Below are 21,494 nucleotides of genomic sequence, written 5' to 3'. Positions count from 1 at the left end.
CTAATTTGCGGGTGTTCTTTATGTATTTATTTATTTATTTAACCTTTATTTAACCAGGTAGGCAAGTTGAGAACAAGTTCTCATTTACAATTGCGACCTGGCCAAGATAAAGCAAAGCAGTTCGACAGATACAACGACACAGAGTTACACATGGAGTAAAACAAACTTTTTTTTTAACCTTTATTTAACTAGGCAAGTCAGTTAAGAACAAATTCTTATTTTCAATGACAGCCTAAGAACAGTGGGTTAACTGCCTGTTCAGGAGCAGAACAACAGCTCGGGGATTTGAACTTGCAACCTTTCGGTTACTAGTCCAATGCTCTAACCACTAGGCTACCCTGCTGCCCCGGGGCATACAGTCAATAATACAGTATAAACAAGTCTATATACAATGTGAGCAAATGAGGTGAGAAGGGAGGTAAAGGCAAAAAAGGCCATGGTGGCAAAATAAATACAATATAGCAAGTAAAACACTGGAATGGTAGTTTTGCAATGGAAGAATGTGCAAAGTAGAAATAAAAATAATGGGGTGCAAAGGAGCAAAATAACTTAATTACTTAAATACAGTTGGGAAAGAGGTAGATGTTTGGGCTAAATTATAGGTGGGCTATGTACAGGTGCAGTAATCTGTGAGCTGCTCTGACAGTTGGTGCTTAAAGCTAGTGAGGGAGATAAGTGTTTCCAGTTTCAGAGATTTTTGTAGTTCGTTCCAGTCATTGGCAGCAGAGAACTGGAAGGAGAGGCGGCCAAAGAAAAATTGGTTTTGGGGGTGACTAGAGAGATATACCTGCTGGAGCGTGTGCTACAGGTGGGAGATGCTAGGGTGACCAGCGAGCTGAGATAAGGGGGGACTTTACCTAGCAGGGGGGTAAGGGGTGCCTTTTGGGAGTATGGAGGGGGGTTGAAAAGGGGTGTGTTCGAGAGCGAGACCCCATGTTCTAATTAGACAGGGGCAGCTCATCCTGGTCTCCCATGTGTAGCCGATGTGAAATGGCTAGCGGTGGTGCGCGCTAGTAGCGTTTCAATCGGTGACATCACTTGCTCTGAGACCTTGAAGTAGAGGTTCCCCTTGCTCTGCAAGGGCCGTGGCTTTTGTGGAGCGATGGGTAACGATGCTTTGAGGGTGACTGTTGACGTGTGCAGAGCGTCCCTGGTTCGCTCCCAGGTCGGGGCGAGGGGACGGACGTAAAGTCTATAGTGTTACACATGCATATTAATATGTCCTCTAGTTGTAGGTAACGTTGGCGTCCCGTGCATATTAATATGTCCTCTAGATGTAGGTAACGTTGGCGTCCCGTGCATATTAATATGTCCTCTAGATGGAGGTAACGTTGGCGTCCCGTGCATATTAATATGTCCTCTAGATGGAGGTAACGTTGGCGTCCCGTGCATATTAATATGTCCTCTAGATGGATGTAACGTTGGCGTCCCGTGCATATTAATATGTCCTCTAGATGGAGGTAACGTTGGCGTCCCATGCATATTAATATGTCCTCTAGATGGCGGTAACGTTGGCGTCCAGTATTCTCCTGCTTGCGCTCTATAAAGAGATTATGCCTGGGTAAGCAGCTGTGCAAAGATTTTCCCCCTAATCTCCCTTTTTAAGACACGGGACAAGACACTGGAGGGCGGAGGGTGCAAACCATTGAACCCCCCTAATTGGGGGTTCAATAAATAGAACAGCAGGGCAAATAGCAAGCTTACCCCTCAGCACCTAACCAAAGGCCTAAAGACACTACCCTAATTATCCCTGGCTCCAGACACAATCCTCAAACATATGTTTTTTGGTTTCCCCCCCCCCACCTTTTTTTAACCAGGTAGGCTAGTTGAGACAAGTTCTCATTTGCAACTGCGACCTGGCCAAGATAAAGCATAGCAGTGTGAACAGACAACACACAGTTACACATGGACTAAACAATAAACAAGTCAATAACACAGTAGAAAAAAAATAGTCTATATACATTGTGTGCAAAAGGCATGAGGAGGTAGGCAAATAATTAAAATTTTTGCAGATTAACAATGGAGTGATAAATGATCAGATGGTAATGTGCAGGTAGAGATACTGGTGTGCAAAAGAGCAGAAAAGTAAATAAATAAAAACAGTATGGGGATGAGGTAGGTAAGGTAGGTGAGGTGAGGTAGGCTATTTACCGATGGGCTATGTACACCTGCAGTGATCAGTTAGCTGCTCAGATAGCAGATGTTTGAAGTTGGTGAGGGAGATAAAAGTCGATTTTTGCAATTCGTTACAGTCACAGGCAGCACAGAACTGGAAGGAATGGCGGCCAAATTAGGTGTTGGCTTTAGGGATGATCAGTGAGATACACCTGCTGGAGCGCATGCTACGGGTGGGTGTTGCCATCGTGACCAGTGAACAGAGATAAGGTGGAGCTTTACCTCGCATGGACTTGTAGATGACCTGTGGGTCTGGCGACGAATATGTAGCGAGGGCCAGCCAACTAGAGCATACAGGTCGCAGGGGTGGGTGGTATAAGGTGCTTTAGTAACAAAACGGATGGCACTGTGATAAAATGCATCCAGTTTGCTGAGTAGAGTATTGGAAGCTATTTTGTAGATGACATCGCTGAAGTCGAGGATCGGTAGGATAGTCAGTTTTACTAGGGTAAGTTTGGCAGCATGAGTGAAGGAGGCTTTGTTGCGGAATAGAAAGCCGACTCTAGATTTGATTTTAGATTGGAGATGTTTGATATGAGTCTGGAAGGAGAGTTTACAGTCTAGCCAGACACCTAGGTACTTAAAGATGTCAACATATTCTAGGTCGGAACCATCCAGGGTGTTGATGCTAGTCGGGCGTGCGGGTGCAGGCAGCGAACGGTTGAAAAGCATGCATTTGGTTTTACTTGCGTTTAAGAGCAGTTGGAGGCCACAGAAGGAGGGTTATATGGCATTGAAGCTCGTTTGGAGGTTAGATAGCACAGTGTCCAAAGAAGGGCCAGAAGTATACAGAATGGTGTCGCATGCATAGAGGTGGATCAGGGAATCGCTCGCAGCAAGAGCAACATCATTGATACATACAGAGAAAAGAGTCGGCCCGAGAATTGAACCCTGTGGCACCCCCATAGAGACTGCCAGAGGACCGGACAACATGCCCTCCGATTTGACACACTGAACTTTGTCTGCAAAGTAGTTGGTGAACCAGGCAAGGCAGTCAATAGAAAAACCGAGGCTACTGAGTCTGCCGATAAGAATATGGTGATTGACAGAGTCGAAAGCCTTGGCCAGGTCGATGAAGACGGCTGCACAGTACTGTCTTTTATCGATGGCGGTTATGATATCGTTTAGTACTTTGAGCGTGGCTGAGGTGCACCCATGACCGGCTCGGAAACCAGATTGCACAGCGGAGAAGGTACGGTGGGATTCGAGATGGTCAGTGATCTGTATGTTGACTTGGCTTTTGAAGACCTTAGATAGGCAGGGCAGGATGGATATAGGTCTGTAACAGTTTGGGTCCAGGGTGTCTCCCCCTTTGAAGAGGGGGATGACTGCGGCAGCTTTCCAATCCTTGGGGATCTCATACGATATGAAAGAGAGGTTGAACAGGCTGGTAATAGGGGTTGCGACAATGGCGGCGGATAGTTTCAGAAATAGAGGGTCCAGATTGTCAAGCCCAGCTGATTTGTACGGGTCCAGGTTTTGCATCTCTTTCAGAACATCTGCTATCTGGATTTGGGTAAAGGAGAAGCTGGGGAGGCTTGGGCGAGTAGCTGCGGGGGGGGGCGGAGCTGTTGGCCGAGGTTGGAGTAGCCAGGAGGAAGGCATGGCCAGCCGTTGAGAAATGCTTGTTGAAGTTTTCGATTATCATGGATTCATCGGTGGTGGCTGTGTTACGTAGCCTCAGTGCAGTGGGGAGGAGGTGCTCTTGTTCTCCGTGGACTTTACAGTGTCCCAGACATTTTTGGAGTTAGAGCTACAGGATGCAAATTTCTGCTTGAAAAAGCTGGCCTTTGCTTTCCTGACTGACTGCGTGTATTGGTTCCTGACTTCCCTGAACAGTTGCAAATCGCAGGGACTATTCGATGCTATTGCAGTCCGCCACAGGATGTTTTTGTGCTGGTCGAGGGCAGTCAGGTCTGGAGTGAACCTAGGGCTATATCTGTTCTTAGTTCTGCATTTTTTGAACAGAGCATGCTTATCTAAGATGGTGAGGAAGTTACTTTTAAAGAATGACCAGGCATCCTCAACTGACAGGATGAGGTCAATATCCTTCCAGGATACCCGGGCCAGGTCGATAAGAAAGGCCTGCTCGCAGAAGTGTTTTAGGGAGCGTTTGACAGTGATGAGGGGTGGTCGTTTGACTGCGGACCCGTAGCGGGTACAGGCAATGAGGCAGTGATCGCTGAGATCCTGGTTAAAGACAGGGGAGGTGTATTTGGATGGCCAGTTGGTCAGGATAACATCTATGAGGGTGCCCTTGTTTACAGATTTAGGGTTGTACCTGGTGGGTTCCTTGATGATTTGTGTAAGATTGAGGGCATCTAGTTTAGATTGTAGGACTGCAGGGGTGTTAAGAGAGACTTATTTCTGGAGTGAGTAATTTTTACAATTAGTAGTTCGAACTGTTTGTGTATGGACCTGGAAAGTATGACATTACTTTGCAGGCTATCTCTGCAGTAGACTGCAACTCCTCCCCCTTTGGCAGTTCCATCTTGACGGAAAATGTTATAGTTGGGTATGGAAATCTCAGAATTTTTGGTGGCCTTCCTAAGCCAGGATTCAGACACGGCAAGGACATCAGGGTTGACGGAGTGTGCTAAAGCAGTGAGTAAAACAAACTTAGGGAGGAGGCTTCTGATGTTGACATGCATGAAACCAAGGCTTTTTCAATCACAGAAGTCATCAAATGAGGGTGCCTGGGGACATGTAGTGCCTGGGTTTACCTCCACATCACAGAGGAGGAGTAGTATGAGGGTGCGGCTAAAGGCTATCAAAACTGATCGCCTAGAGCGTTGGGGACAAAGAATAAAAGGAGCAGATTTCTGGGCATGGTAGAATATATTCAGGGCATAATGCGCAGACAGGGGTATGGTGGAGTGCAGGTACAGCGGAGGTAAGCCCAGGCACTGGGTGATGATAAGAGAGGTTGTATCTCTGGACATGCTGGTTGTAATGGGCGAGGTCACCGCATGTGTGGGAGGTGGGACAAAGGAGGTATCAGAGGTATGAAGAGTGGAACTAGGGGCTCCATTGTAAACTAAAACAATGATGACTAACCTGAACAACAATATACAAGATATTGACATTTGAGAGAGACATACAGCGAGGCATAAAGTTATCGCAGGTGTTGATTGGGAGAGCTAGCTAAAACAACAGGTGAGACAACAACAGCTAATCAGCTAACACAACAACAGCAGGTAAAATGGCGAGGACTAGGCAGAGAGGGTTGGATTACCTACACACAGAGCCTGAGTTTGCGGATGTAACGACAGATAAAAAAAAATTAAAAAACAGAATGGAGTACCGTGATTAATGGACAGTCCAGCAGGCATCATCTATGTAGCCAAGTGATCATAGTGTCCAGAGGGCAGCAGTAGATGGAACAGGAAACCCGCCACAACGTTAGCAGGCGACAAGGCGTTTAAAGTTAGTAGCCCTCCGACGGAGGCCGGTTGAAGGCACAGCGGATGGAGTATTCGTCGGCAAACCAGTCGTGGGGGTGCGGCGGGGGGCCGTGTCGACAGAGAATCCAAGCCAGATGGCGAAAGAGGTATTGTAGAATTTAGTTTGCTGGCCGGGAGATGCACCTGGCTCACGGCTAACTGGTGCTAGCTTCATGGCAGTGTCGTTAGTTCACAGTGGCACCCAGTACCGAAGCTATTATCCAGGCTGAGCTGTGAACTAGCTAGCTGCAAGCTAGCTGTGAAGATCAGAAGTAGTGGTCCAGGGATTACGGGAGGAATCTGGCGTTGTTGTGGAGAGACAGTCTGATACTAGTAGACTGGTGAGTATTATCCAGGCTGAGAACAGGGCTGGTATCTGTGCAGAAGGTAAAAGTCGCTAGCAGTGGCTAACAATGACTGAAAGCTAATTAGCTGGTTAGCTTCCGGAGGTTCTTGAATGTGTTCTAAAAAATTAAAAAATTGTGATACCGTATCACATTGGGTGAGGCAGGTTACCGGAAGGTATAATCAAATTAAAAATTGAAAAGGGATTGAAAATAAAATTGAAATATATATGCAAAAAAAACACAAAAAATACAAAAGTACACGAGACAAAACACATCTTCACTGCTACGCCATCTTGGTTGTTGTTGATAATATTAAAGTGATAGTGTCGCCGGAAACAATATTCAAATCACCAATTATTAATTTATCTCCTGGTATAGCCGACAATGTGGCAGGGAAATGGGTATTAGCATATGGAGAATTTGGTAGGATGCTGCCCTGTGGCCTGGCCTGCTGATGAGGAACAGAGTGGTGAGAGGGGCAAATGGGAGGTTGAGGTAAAGGCTACCCACAGGGAAGCTCACTACTGCTTTTCACTCAGCTATTCAACAAATCAATTTCCTACTCCACACAATGTAAAAATTGGAATCAATGTTAGGATACATTGACATTATCTTTGTCAATGTTATTTCAAGTCCACTGCACATGCTCACTGCAAAGAATAACATAAACAAAACAAAAAACAAATAACTCAGGCATTAGGGACATTTAATAGCAATGTTTGGTGACAGCTAGTATGTGTTAATCAACATTAACTTGAAGCCACAAAAAGGAACATAATGATGGTAATAATGAAAAATAACCTTACAGAAACAAGGAGGAAAGAGGATGATTGAATCAACTACTGAAATTACATTGAAAACATAATGAGACTGATACATTTGTCTGTGGAACGGAATCTGAATCCATACGTCCTATGAATCTCCTGTGAGACTGTTGAAGCGATGAGGAGTAACGTAAACTCACCCCATTCTGTACAAATGTGCGCAACCGCAACATTCAAACGAGGCTACAAAGAAAACTAATGGGACTGTAGCGACTGTGTTGACTTCAAAATCTGGGGTATGAACAACGTTTCCATTCAAGCGTTGATCAACATGGTAATGGCTTTATAGTATTGGAGAACAGTTGAACAAAACTGACCCTCTGTTACATCGTGATGTGTCATGCCGTAACATACAACACGCATGAAGCAACTATTTCTGTCTTACAATCTCTCCACCAGGTTTAGCACTTCTCTCATCCTTTAAAAACAAGAAATGGACAGTGACAGGGGTAAGGGTGGATACCTAGTCATTTTTTGCTTCATCACTGCATGCGATCATCATTCTCAAAGCCGCTGTTTACTTCTAAGATCACTTTAGCACCGTCCTAAAAGCCCGATTCAAATTCGACACAAACCTTCAAATAAGTTTGTAATGACACATTATATAAACTCTCCATAGTGTTTTATTTACATTTTACAGGCGATAAGGTGATAAGTTGGACAGCAATTTTCCCACGCATCTATCCTTCTCACTATCACGCATTAATTTCGCTTCCCCACCAGCCATTTTTTTAAAGACCCGACGGGGCTCATTTCCTTCTTGAATCATGCAGAAATGGGCAGCGTTGGGGTCATGTAATTGATTCTGTTGGAAAGGGGAGAAATGATGCTTTACAATGGTATTGACATTACAGTTGATTTGGAAGTTTTACGTTTTTTGGGGTGCTAAAATAACGTCAATTGTACGAACCAAGGCGATGTACAAAAGTGAGTGAGTTTACGTTAGAAGGCTATGGAGGTAACATGGCAGTCCTCCAAACAAATATTAACATGATCCAAGCATGCACAGTACCACCAGCCCCCCTTCACACAAACAGCTTTAAAAATAACACGCTTGTGTAGTTCTCTTATCTACTCCCTATAACCCAGCCCCACCCTGCCCCCTCCAGTCTCTATATCTGTGGTCCTGAGCTGCTCTGGGTTTTATTTGGCGGGACTGAGCCCTGTGCTGGTTGTCTGTGTAGAGATTAGCGTGCAGGCAGGCAGAGGCGCACCCACTGCCACCGGCATCACAGGCCCAGAAAGGAGAGGAGGTTGCTGGGAGGGATTTGACCCAGGATGCCTTGGCCTGGGCTCAGGCAACCTCCATTTGGTGGGGCGATAGCCGACAACCTTTGGATCCGACCTGCCAGGACCATATTCAGCAGAGGGCCCTCTCGCTGCTCCTGAACACACGCACTGAAAACCAGACTACAGGAATCAAACACACTCAACACAGATTATCCTCACTCTCTGTCAGCGTGGCACCAGCAAACACTCGCAAGAATATTCTCTCTCTCTGGCAGCAGCAAACCTCCTGGGGTACTACTGTAACATTACATAAGTGTTATGAGAACTTGACTGTTCTGCACTGGTTTTAGCCAGACATGAACCAATGGGAGTAGCTCCCTCCAGTGGGAGTGAGGAGAGGTATCTGAAGAGAGGAAATAAGGGTAGAATGTCAGGCAGGCGTGAACACCACTACTGAAATGCTGCAGCACAACTCCCTGCAGGTCTGTGCTCCAATGATCACTCCCTGACAGGTCCACACAGACAACAGCAGCAAACTGTTCCTGCCAGGCACTTTTTGACACCAGGCGGAACGGATACAGAGGATTCAAACCACACAGCGTAGCGCAGGCACACAGTATGCTACCAGTATTTCAGGACCTTTTTGATAGTTCATCAGCGAGGTCTGTCGGCATCCTGTCAAAACAACAGACAGTTTTAGAGTGAAATGTTCCCAGGCATGCAGGGAATAGAAATGTGTGTATGATATCCCCTAACAAGCATTGTATATCCTGTAGGCCTACTGCTATGGAGGCGTCATAGTGAACAGATGTTGGGGCATGAAATGCTGTGCACTAGAATATGTTGCTATTCAAAAAGCTTTTGAAAAAGTGTTGTATGCCTTGTAGGTTGAAAAAGCCATGAAATAAAAGCTGTCAATGGTTATAAAACAGGAAGCAGAGCTTCAGTCTTGTTTGAATTTGACAGTCAAATTAAGAAGTTATTCTAATCCAGTATGTGCAATACACACTCATCTCCTGTGTAAAGAAATGGTAAGGGCTTGAAAATGTATGTATCGGTAGAACCGGTAGGTTGAGGTCCCCTTCACATATTTCTGTAACACCAGTTATAGACTAACTACTATTACTCTACTCTGATTTTATCATCATCTGTATCCAACTCCAAGCTCTCCATCTGAAGTTTTCAGTCAAATAGCACAAGGTTTCATTACTCTAAATCTATAGTGATGATGTGTACATAGATAGTAATCTTTTCAGTTTGAATGATTGTACGAAGACTGTACAATAAAGTAAACCATGGCAACATTTAACTCTGGCCTATATATTAATAACAGCAAAGACAAAATAAAAACCCCCAGAGAAAACAGAAATAGAAGGCTGCAGAGGAGCCCAGGAGAGGTGGGGTGAGGGGGAGGCGGAGTGTATGGGTGACTTACGGCAGGACAAGGGTGTTCTCCTGTGGGCCACTCGTGCTGTAGTAGTCGTACATACGGGTCTGCAGGGCATACTGCTCATCATGGAGGATGGGAAGCTTTCGCAGGGCCTTCACAAACACATTAGGCTCTGGGCACAGCACTGTGGAAGAGAGGGACAAAGAGAGAAGGTGTTGCCATTAGTGTACAGAGCAACATAACTAATCAGTCAGAGTTCAGGAAAGGTGAGCCCAATAATAGCCTACCGGTACATAGATCTGAGTGTGGTGTTACTTTTGTAAAGAGGGTAGCAGTATGCAACGTTTTGGAGCGTTCAGATAGGAATATGCTATGTAGAACACACGCTCTCTGACATGTAGAATAAGGTTTCACATCAGCTCTATTCGTGGCATTTCTATCTGCAAAATACAATAACATTTGGCTATGAAAGCGTTTGGCTATCGAATGTAGCCCAGGTTTACAAATCCCAGTAAATCATACCTTGTATTATACTCAACCCTAGTGGCAAATGTGAGAATCACATCCATATGAAAAGTAGGCTGTTTGGAATATAGTTCTAATCATTCATGCATTGGGAAATGTCTTGTATAACTCATCATAGTCCAAACCGCTGGAACGAACTGGCTGACTAAAATTAGGACCTGTGAAAAGTGGACCACCAGCCACTGGTTACAGTGGATGGAAAGATTGCATATAGACAAATATTGGGACTTCCAAACGGAACCTTTGGAACGGTGTGAAAACGGTAGACCTAGAAACTATGGCCATGTTATTTATGGTCTAGTGTTTACTCCAAGTACCATCCACAGTAGTAGAAACGGAATTAAATGAGAAGGGCTGGTTAGCCTAGAGATCTCATTCAGAAGACATTTGATCCAAAGCACTTAACAGTTAACGTTTCCGTGGCACACAGAGGAATCTTCAATCTTTCTCCATAGCAGCCGTTACATTTGACAGCTCACGAGACCCTTGCGTGCCAGTATGGAAGGCCAAGAGATTAAAATCGTCTCGATTTGAACGCTTGTTATGCGCATTTTTACACCTGTTTAGTGTGCATTTACAGGTGATTAGAACATTTGAATATTGTACTTTCAGACGCATGAAATTGTGCCACTGCACACGTTCTGAACGCCTGTGTAGTAACGGGTACATTTCATGCGACTGAAAGTACCACATTGGCCAATTTAGCTTTTAGCTTTTAGCTAATGCTTTAGAACAGGCTAGCTCCATGCAGAATCTAGACAATAGAGAATGGGGAATAAGACATGGCTGTTGCAGTTCCCAGGCGAAGTGATAGAACTGCTACAGAGGTAAAAAGGTAAGATCTATATCGAGTAGCTATATTTCAAGGTTGAACCAATGCAATAGGTATTTTATTGGCTTGCTAAATGAGCTGCGTTTCCTGAAAATGTCTCCGATAAAGTTGTTAGTTCTAGTTGTTCTTATGCAACGTCCAGGAAATGTCAAGTACTCAAGCATTTGCAGACCAGCGAGGAGGAGGAAAGCTTAAAGAACAAGAATTACTAGCTAGTTATATCAGACATTTTATTGGCTTGCCAAATGAGCTGCTTTTCCGGAAATGTCTCTAAAGCTACACTCTTTAAAAAAAAAGTTCCATCTAGAACTTAAAGTTCTTCAGCTGTCCCCATAGGATAACATTTTGAGGAGCCCTTGTTGGTTTTAGGTTGAACCATTTTGGGTTCAATGTATAACCCTTTCCACAGAGGGTTCTACATGGAACCCAAAAGGGTTCTCCCTGGAACCAACAAGGGTTATACTATGGGGACAGTTGAATAACCCTTTTTTCAAAGAGTGTATCTAGTTCTAATGCAATGTCCATGTTACAGCCACAACATGATGATCATGTTGTCAAGCATCTGAAGACTAGCGAGGAGGAGAAAAGCCTGTTTTGGATGAGCAAGGAAGAACAATAAACTAGCTATATGAGTTAAACATGTTCAGGAAAAGCAGGGAGAGAGCAAGCTAGTAGAAGTAACATTATTATTTCAAACCTCACATGCATCTGTTATAATTAGGTAATATCTTCCTAACAAGAATTTAGACCAGTTGACAATTCAACAGAATTCAGTCTTGTTCATGTTGATGATCGGTACAACATGAGACAGATAGCAAGCCATGGTATATCAGGCCAAATACCAATGGTATGAGTCAATATTACTTGTTTACTGTTGTAATTACGTTGCTAACCAGTTTAATAGTAGTAAGGCACCTTGGGGTTTGTGGTATATAGCCAATATACCACGTCTATGTGCTCAATCAAGGTGTTGAGTCGTGCAAAGAACAGTCCTAAGCCGTGGTATATTGTCCATATACCACAAACCCCAAGGTGCCTTACTACTATTAAACTGGTTAGCAACGTAATTACAACAGTAAACAAGTCATATTGACTCATACCATTGGTATTTGGCCTGATATACCATGGCTTGCTATCTGTCTCATGTTGTACCGATCATCAACATGAACAAGACTGAATTCTGTTGAATTGTCAACTGGTCTAAATTCTTGTTAGGAAGATGTTGCTGTTCAGAATTACATGTTTATGACTGATGTTCACAGGAATCTCCAAATTATATGTTGAACGAGCACCACGGATGAAGGAGGAAAACCGCTTCTTTCTACCACACCTTCAAGTCATACAATGTTGGGCCCTGCGGCCTTGTGAATTTTGACCTGTTTAAAAGGTCTTACTCACATCGGCTGCGGAGAGCGTGATCACACAGTCTTCCAGAACAGCTGGTGCTCTCATGCATGTTTCAGTGTTATTTGTCTTGAAGCGAGCATAGAAGTAGTTTAGCTCGTCTGGTAGGCTCGTGTCACTGGGCAGCTCTTGGCTGTGCTTCCCTTTGTAGTCTATATTGGTTTGCAAGCCCTGCCACATCTGACGAGCGTCAGAGCCGGTGTAGTACTTTCGATCTTAGGCCTGTATTGACACTTTGCCTGTTTGATGGTTTGTCGGAGGGCATAGCGGTATTTCTTATAATCTTCCGGGTTGGAGTCACGCTCCTTGGAAGCGGCAGCTCTACCCTTTAGCTCAGTGGATATGTTGCCTGTAATCCATGGCTTCTGGTTGGGGTATATATGTACAGTCACTGTGGGGACAACGTCATTGATGCACTTATTGATGAAGCCAATGACTGATGTGGCGTACTCCTCAATTCCATCTGAGGAATCCCACAACATATTCCAGTCTGTGCTAGAAAAACAGACCTGGAGCTTAGCATCTGCTTCATCTGACCACTTTTTTATTAATCTAGTCACTAGTGCTTCCTGCTTTAAATTCAGCTTGTAAACAGGAATCAGGATAGAATTATAGTCAGATTTGCCAAATGGAGGGTGAGGGACAGCTTTCTATGCATCTCTATGTGGAGTAAAGGTGGTCCCGAGTTTTTTCCCGATCTGGTTGCACATTTAACATGCTGATGGAAATGTGCTGATGGAAATTTGCTGAAATGGATTTAAAATTCCCTGCATTAAAGTGCCCGGCTACTAGGAGCGCCGCCTCTGGGTGAGCGTTTTCCTGTTTGCTTATGGTGGAATACAGCTCATTCAATGCTGTCTTAGTGCCAGCATCAGTCTGTGGTGGTATATAGACAGCTAAGAAAAATACAGATGAAAACTCTAGGTAGAAGGTGTGGTCTACAGCTTATCATGAGATACTCTACCTCAGGTAAGCAAAAGCTCAAGACTTGCACCAGTTGTTATTTACAAAAAGACATAGTCCGCCGCCCCTTGCCTTGCCAGACGCCGCTCTGTCGGCACAGCATATAACCAGCCAGCTGTATGTTGATAGCGTCGTCATTCAGCCACGACTCCGTGAAGCATAAGGTATTAGTTTTGAATGTCACGCTGGTAGTTTAATCTTCCGAGTAGGTCATCTACTTTATTCTCCAAAGAATGCACGTTTGCTAGCAGAATGGAAGGAAGTGGAGGTTTATTCGATCGCCTACGAATTCTCAGAAGGCAGCCAGCCCTCGGGCACCTTTTTCTCCGCCTCCTCTTCATGCAAATCACAGGGATCTGGGCCTGTTCCCGAGAAAGCAGTATATCATTCGCATCGGACTCATCAGACTCATTAAAGGAAAGAAAAGGATTCAAATCAAATCTAATTTTATTGGTCGCCTAGTGTAGCGAAATGCTTGTGCTTCTAGTTCAGACCGTGCAGTAATATCTAACAAGTAATCTAACAATTTCACAACAACTACCTTATACACATAAGTGTAAAGGAATGATTAAGAATATGTACATATAAATATATGGCTGAGCGATGGCCAAACGGCATAGGCAAGATGCAGTAGATAGTATAGAGTACAGTATATACATGAGACGAGTAATGTAGGGTGTCATGACGTGGCCCTCTTTGTGAGCACCCTCCCCCTCTCTCTACCTCTTTCTTCCCCCTACATCCAGCCTCTGTTGTTATCACAGGTCATAAATTCCTAGAGTCACCGCTCTCCTCATGGCCAGGCAGTGTAGAGAGAATGTTTCACAGGAGAACAAAGGAACCTCTTCTCCATCATATAACTTGAGAACTGAACAATGTCCATGTTTTGGAGAATGTGTACACGGTCGGGAGAGAATCCAGCTACGACCGGTCCATTTTGTTTATTGTTTGTGAAACTCATGAGAGACAATTCAGCAACATTACCATAACTCTGTTTATACAAGAGTCTCAGTTGTGAGGCTTGCATCTAATTGTTGTATAAAATGAATGAGTAAAGATTAACGTATTTGTGAAATTATGTAATGTGATTTTAAACTGTTTAATGAAGGAAACTCCCTTTGGAGTTTAACTCAGTCATAGGCCCACCCCATGAGCACAGACATTGATCAGGCGTCATGGGACAGCCCTTTCCTACGGTTCTGGATATAATCCCCACCTTGGGAATTTCCCAGCAGGCCAGTACCTCGATCACAGTGGGAGCTAAGTTTAAGTAGACACCAAGCTTCCCTCCACTACTGAGAGGGCTAAGGTTTGAGTAGAGACCATAAACCTGAGTATAAGCTAGGGTTGTAATGTTTGTTGAAACTCAGACTATCGATACCGACAGAAGAGCAAATCTTTGATACTAATTACTAGTCTGCAGCTAAGAATTCTATACCATTGATTGCGAAGGCTGACGACCGCCGAAACATCTATCTATAACAACATTTCTGAATGGGACTCTGAAGTACCCATTCTAACTACGAAAGACGATTCCAACAGAGATCACAACGACACACTGAGCGTATATATATATATATATTGATTGCAATTATTCCCGAATGAGTGAGCGTTCATGTGCAATGGATTAGCATTTCAATTAATATAATTATCAAGTGTGTAGTGACTCCTTTGCATAATTTCCACCTTTCTCAGTCTACACCCACTTCCCTTTTGTCCACCAAGCCTTAATACCGGTTTATCCCACTAGGGAACCTCCCCTATCATTTCCTTGTAACCATATGTACAACTGTAAGTTTATGCATTTCTGTGATTATTTAGTTAATAAATGATTGAGACAATTGATGTATGAATGATTCATAGTGAAGACTGGGTTTGTGCAGATAACCAACAATTTACGACGTTTGCAATGAGACACGTGAGGTAAAGAATAATTCATTAATTAGAAGACTAATTGATCATATATTAAAATATCTGAAAAGTTGTATTAGGAAAATTATAATCTGAATATTTTCCTTGGTGCCTCGACTTCCTAGTTGACTAGAATAATCACGTAATAATAATTACAAAGAATTGATTTGATAAAACAGTCTTAATTTTAATGATGCCAAAGAGACAACAGGTATGTAAACATTATATAAAGTGGTATTGTTTATGTGACTAGTGATACATTTATTAAATCTAATTATTCATCATTAAAGTGGCTAGAGAATGAGTCTGTATGTTGGCCGCAACCACTCAATGTTAGTGATGTGATGGCTGTTTAACAGTCTGATAGCCTTGAGATAGAGACTGAAAAAGCTTCTCGGTCCCAGCTTTAATGCACCTGTACCGACCTCGCCTTTTGGATGATAGCAGGGGTGAACATGCAGCGGCTCGTGTGGTTGTTGTCCTTAATGATATTTTTGGCCTTCCTGTGACATCGGGTGGTGTAGGTGTCTTGGAGGGTAGGTAGTTTGTCCCCGGTGATGTGTTGTGCAGACCTCACTACCCTCTGGAGAGCCTTACAGTTGTGGGTGGAGCAGTTGCCATACCAGGCGGTGATACAGCCGGACAGGATGCTCTCGATTGAGCATCTGTAAAGTTTTGTGAGTGTTTTTGGTGACAAGTCAAATTTCTTCAGCCTCCTGAGGTTGAAGAGGCGCTGTTGCGCCTTCTTCATCACGCGGTCTGTGTGGGTGGACCATTTCAGTTTGTCCGTGATGTGTACGCCGAGGAACTTAAAACGTTCCACCTTCTCCACTACTGTCCCGTCGATGTGGATAGCGGGGTGCTCCCTCTGCTGTTTCCTGAAGTCCACGATCATCTCCTTTGTTTTGTTGACGTTGAGTGAGGTTATTTTCCTGACACCACACTCCGAGGGCCCTCACCTCCTCCCTGAGGGCTGAGAACGCACCCTTGTGGGGACCCAGTGTTGAGGATCAGCGGGGTGGAGATGCTGTTTCCTATCCTCACCACCTGAGGGCGGCCCGTCAGAAAGTCCAGGACCCAGTTGCACAGGGCGGGGTCGAGACCCATTCTGCCAGTCCATGGTGCATAATCGCAGTCCTGATATCCAGAAGTTTGTTTTCGGTCATATGAGACGTAGCGGCAACATTATGTACAAAATAAGGAAACAAAGGAAAAAAAACACAATCGGTTGGGACACGTAAAACGTCAGTCTTCTTCTCCGGCACCATTGTTACTTGATACTTCAGACAAGGAAAAATTATGGATTGCTAATTAAAAATACCTTTCAGAATTATGAAGCCTTTGTGCTTTTATTCAATACATAAATGCTTAAAAATATATATATATTTTTTTTAAATCACAGAATGTGACGTTCGCTACCACACAAGTTGTTTTCGGCAATTATCCAAAAACAAACTACAAAAACCCCATTCTATACCCAATAGGCTGAACAGGTGTAATGAACGCTTGTAAAAAATGTCCATAACAAGCGTTCTAATCACCTGTAAATGTACACTGAACAGGTGCAATGAAAGCACGTAAAAATGCCCATAACAAGTGTTCACATCCAGAGACAACACTGTTGCAGGTGGGTATAATTTGTGTAACGTTCCAACAGGAATCTGTTTCAAAAACTTCGTAAACAACAAGGTTGCCAACAAACAACGCATACAAAGTTGTATAGCGGCAGAATAAGATACTGCAGTGGGCAATTTAATTACGTTTTTCACTCACCACGTTCATTCCGAAAACGTGTGTCCTCACTCTGGGAACCTATGGACAAACATTAAGAATAGACTACGTAGTGAGTTGATGACTATTCGGCAGATAGGTGAATTGATCATGCTAATTTGTATGCATTGTTTGTTGGCATCCTTGTACTTCAAAGTTTTTGATACAGATTCCTGTTGGAACTTTTCACAAATTATACCCACTCCACTCTCGCTGCTCGACAACATCCGTCGGCCTGGCTGTGCCACATTGCTCTGGGGAACAGAAGACTGCAATTTGAACAGACTAATCAGGTTAACTCAACCTTGAATGGGACAAAGCTGTAGCTAGAGAGGTTATTTCTGAAGCTGGTGATGGACATGAGGTACACTTTTTACATTCTGCCTTAATTACTACACTAAAAACAAAAGGTTCCTGGAATATCCTTTAGGGGTTCTTCAAATTAAAACTGTGGGGGAACCTATAAGTTCTTCGAAGAACTCCTCTTAATAGATCCTCGAAGAACCTTTAGGGGTTCATATCTGAACTACCTCCCCTATTATTATGCATAACAATAACACAATATTTTAGTTGTCAGTGTTCATTATGATTTAAGTGGCAAAGCAGAATAAAAATTCTCAAATGTGAGCCCCATGTCCAATGGGTATATCCTCTGGCGTGTTGATATTAATGTGTTGATGTTCTCCGCGTCCATAGCCAGAATGATTTTGCAGTGCATGGTGATTGAGCAGGTTTCCTGGTATATTCATCAGAGGTGTAAGGAGGGTGAAATCTGAATCCCCCCCAAAAAAGAGTAATTAATACAGACGTTTAACTAAACATACACACAAAAGTATTCATAACTTGGTTTTTGTAGTAACTGTTTATGAAAAAAAAACGTTATGGTTTTCATACACATACCTTGTCCATAAGGTAGAGGCCTATGGGGCTTTCATTGAAGAGGCAAGGGAGGATGATACATGTGATCTCCATAACATACCGATAGACATGCCTTTGTATGCCTCATCGTCTGTATACCTGCAGACAGACACAAAAGTGAGCAGTTCAGTCATCTGCACACAATGCAGCTATCCTTCAACATGTTCTTATAGCATACATATTCTTACCTCTTTGTTGATTGATATCCATTGAATTGTGTCCATTATCTGGTTTAGAAAGATTTGCACAAATATTTAAAGATTGATATTGTTTAGTGATGATACAATCTATTTAGATCATATAAAAGGGACAAATCTTACCTTAAATTGAGGAGATCTTTACAGTTAAGTGCCTGTACCTGCTGTCCTTTCAAATCCAAATGTTTCAGTTGGGCAGTTAGGTTCCTGCAAGAACATCCACCAACTAAGGAGGTTCCTCGATGAACCCCACCTCCTATGAGGTTCTCAGAAGAACCTTTTGGGGGCAATTTTCAGTGCCAAGAACCCTAAGGTTCTTCAAATAACTTTGAGGATCTTAGAAGAACCCTTGTTGAACCCCTAATTTTTAGTGTAGACATCTGGTGGCGGGAGAAGGAAGAGCGCCTGTCAAACCAAGGGATGTTCATGCTACCAATGACAGTGTGCTGTAAAGTGCCAAAATGCAATTTACAGAGAAACCTATATCAAAATTGTAATGTTACTAATCTGCTAGATTTAATTATAAGCCTAAGAAAATATGATTCATAATAATATTGCACAAAATGTTTTTCCAAGTTAAAATGCAATGATAAGTGAGAAAGACTCACCAGAAGGATTAAGTCCATGCTAACACTATGGACGTTCCATTATTTGCCAGTAGATGCCGCACAATTACACAATGTAATTACACAACGACACATTGTGTCCAGTAAGTGACTAACGGACATTGTCTATTAAACTCAGCTCACTCTTTTTTACCTATTTTGAATTCTAAAATCATTAGTTGTATTATGTACTGTCTTGAATTCCATGCAGGAATTCAATCTTCAGTGACATTGCTGTTAGCCTGGTTTCCATCTCTGTTCAGCTATTACATTACACTCCGTGCCACTCCTGTCATTTGCAAATGGATATGCAGGATACGAACATTCCAGCTAAACAATGGACATATAGCAATTAGCAAAATAACCCATTTTCATACGCGTCTAAAATCTGAATAAATGTGTGAACAGTAATATTTTACACACATGAATGTACCCATAAGCAATTTCTGATGAAAAAAAAACATGTGAAAAGTGTGTGGATATAGCATTTTGGAATTAAACTCATCAAATAAACAATTGATATACACTGATGTACAAAACATTAGTAACACCTTCTACTTTCATGACAGACTGACCAGGTAAATTGAGGTGAAAGTTATGATCCCTTATTTATGTCACTTGTTAAATCCACTTCAATCAGTGTAGATGATGTGGACAAGACGGCTTAATAATCTTTCTTTAACCCACGGTAAAGTGGGCAAGACAAGTGCTTTTGAACAGGGTATGCCAGACGCACCGGTTTGAGTGTGTCAAGAACTCTGCTGGGGTTTTCACACTCGAGTTTCCAACGTGAATCAAGAATGGTCTACCACCTAAACGACGTCCAGCCAACTAGGGTAAACATGGGATGACCAGAGATGTTCTCTTGATAAGTGCGTGAATTGGATAACTTTCCTGTCCTGCTAAGCATATTCTAGACAGACAAAGGTTTGTGGTAAACACTATCACATAGGTCAACTGTGACTGATTGGACAGTTAACCAGTACTGAAGAAAGCAATACCTTGTCTTGCACCCTTGACAAACATCATATTATGAAGCTGTCCTGCTGTTGCCTAATCTTGTACGTCATAGCTAATTATTCATTAGTTGACCGTTAGCGCAGTACACATCCATCCACAGTGTGTGTGTGTTCTCAAATACATCTTACAATGAGAGGAAGGAAGTGAGTTGGAAATGTAATCTTTACTAACCATGCATGGACAAACATGACCATGATTTTCAAGGTGCAACCAATATATGTTGCAAGAAGTTCACATGACCTTCTACAGCAGGGTTCCCCTACTGGCAGCCCAAATGTGGCCTGTGGGTGGTTTTATTCCCCCCTATTGTTTTCACAGAAAAACTCATAAATGTGTTAATGTAAAAACTGTAAAAACAACATGGAATCAGCTCAAGTGATTTTTATTTTGGAACTCTGTTCCCAAGTATTCTCACACATAAGAGAAACATGTTGTTTTTTAACCTTTATTTAACTAGGAAAGTCAGTTAAGAACAAATTCTTATTTACAATGACGGCCTACCCAGACTACGCTGGACCAATTGTGTGCCGCCCTATATGGGACTCCCAATCACGGCTGGTTGTGATACAGCCTGGAATCGAACCAGGGTCTGTAGTGACGCCTCTAACACCGATGCTGTGCCTTAGACCGCTGTGTCAGTCAGGAGCAAATTATTTGTTAATATGTTCCGCCACCCGACCATCTGTGGCTGAAACTAGTTGATGATCCCTGATCTACAGGTAGATAATTACGCCTAAGTGTTTGCTTGTTACAATTTACAAAGCAAATGTAGCAGTAGTTACATTTGACATCTCACAAGACCCCTGCGTACCATGAGTGTATTCATTACGTCTTGCAACCAAAACAGTTTACCTTTTAAGAACCAAATGGAGCGAAACGGAGAGGGACCTACATGATTTTGACCAATATAAACTCTTTTCCCTTGCAAAAGTTCTCTGTTTGGAGTAAACGGTTTCTGTTGTAACAGACGAAACGTTTTGCTACAAGATCGGTGTAATGAATACACCCCAGGTCAACTGTTAGTGTACCTAGCGAGTTTCCGCCAATCTGTTGCATCAACATGCGTCACACAGCATCATTCAAATCAAATAAATGCACTTTGTTTTGGCAACAACAAATACACTTTAAAAGTCCCGGTCAAAAAGGCTTTACCGTTATTATGGTACATCATCCCGATAGTTCCTCCGGTGTTGATGACCAAGACTCGCGCTTCAGCACTGGGGCTCACATCCAGAGACTCAACACTGTTGCTGCTCGACATCCTCCTCCGTAGGCCTGGCTGTACCACATTGCTCCGGTAAACAGAAGTATGGGACTTGAACACAGACTGATCAGGTTGACTCAACCTTGAATGGGACAAAACTCTAGCTAGAGAGGTCATTTCTGAAGCTGGAGACGGACATAAGATAGACTTTTTACATTCCGCCATAATGACTAGACAACTGATGGCGGGGGAAGAGTGCAAGTCAAACCAAGGGATGTTCTTAAAGTGACAGACCACTACCAATGACAGGTTGTTGTGAAGTGACAAAACGCAATTTACAGAGAAACTAAGCTATATCAGAACTGTAATGTTACTAATCTGCTTGATTTTTATTATGAACCTAAGTAAATATAATGCATCACAATGATGATATTACCGTAAATTGTTTTCCAAGTTAAAACAATGTACATACAATGCAATTATAAGAGTGAGACTGAGTGTCATGCAGGTGAAAGAGGACCCAAAAGCGACTTAACAGAAACAGAGTTTATTCAAGTCCAAACAGGGAATAACAGAAATCCTCTAGTCTGTAGAGGGGAATAACAAGAGAAGCGGCCACAGACTGCAGGTCGCTAAGTAGGCGCAGGCCGTGTTGACAGAGACACCTGCTCACACGCAGCATCTGATGAAGGCAAAAACACGACAGGACAGGGCGATACACAATCACAGCAAAAAC

At 43.0% G+C, this 21,494-nt stretch overlaps 1 protein-coding gene across 4 annotated transcripts in view; it reads right to left on the bottom strand.

The window, feature by feature from the left end:
• The window catches only part of LOC124002140 (60 kDa lysophospholipase-like), a 52,087-nt gene extending 31,073 nt beyond the window's left edge, over positions 1–21,014 (bottom strand). For 3 of the 4 annotated variants that reach the window (XM_046309445.1, XM_046309446.1, XM_046309443.1), the window contains exons 1-3: positions 20,707–21,014; positions 9,455–9,593; positions 8,659–8,694 (exon numbers count right to left, since the gene is read on the bottom strand). In XM_046309445.1, coding sequence (XP_046165401.1) covers positions 8,659–8,694; positions 9,455–9,593; positions 20,707–20,983 — 452 coding nt within the window. In that variant the 5' untranslated portion in view covers positions 20,984–21,014. The remainder of the gene's footprint in view (positions 1–8,658; positions 8,695–9,454; positions 9,594–20,706) is intronic. The other variant, XM_046309444.1, reaches the window with a different exon arrangement.
• Positions 21,015–21,494: the final 480 nt, after the last annotated feature.

The sequence above is a fragment of the Oncorhynchus gorbuscha genome, linkage group LG17 (genome assembly GCF_021184085.1).
Source record: "Oncorhynchus gorbuscha isolate QuinsamMale2020 ecotype Even-year linkage group LG17, OgorEven_v1.0, whole genome shotgun sequence".
In the NCBI taxonomy this organism is placed as follows: domain Eukaryota; kingdom Metazoa; phylum Chordata; class Actinopteri; order Salmoniformes; family Salmonidae; genus Oncorhynchus; species Oncorhynchus gorbuscha.
This window is presented reverse-complemented; position numbering and strand designations above follow the sequence as displayed.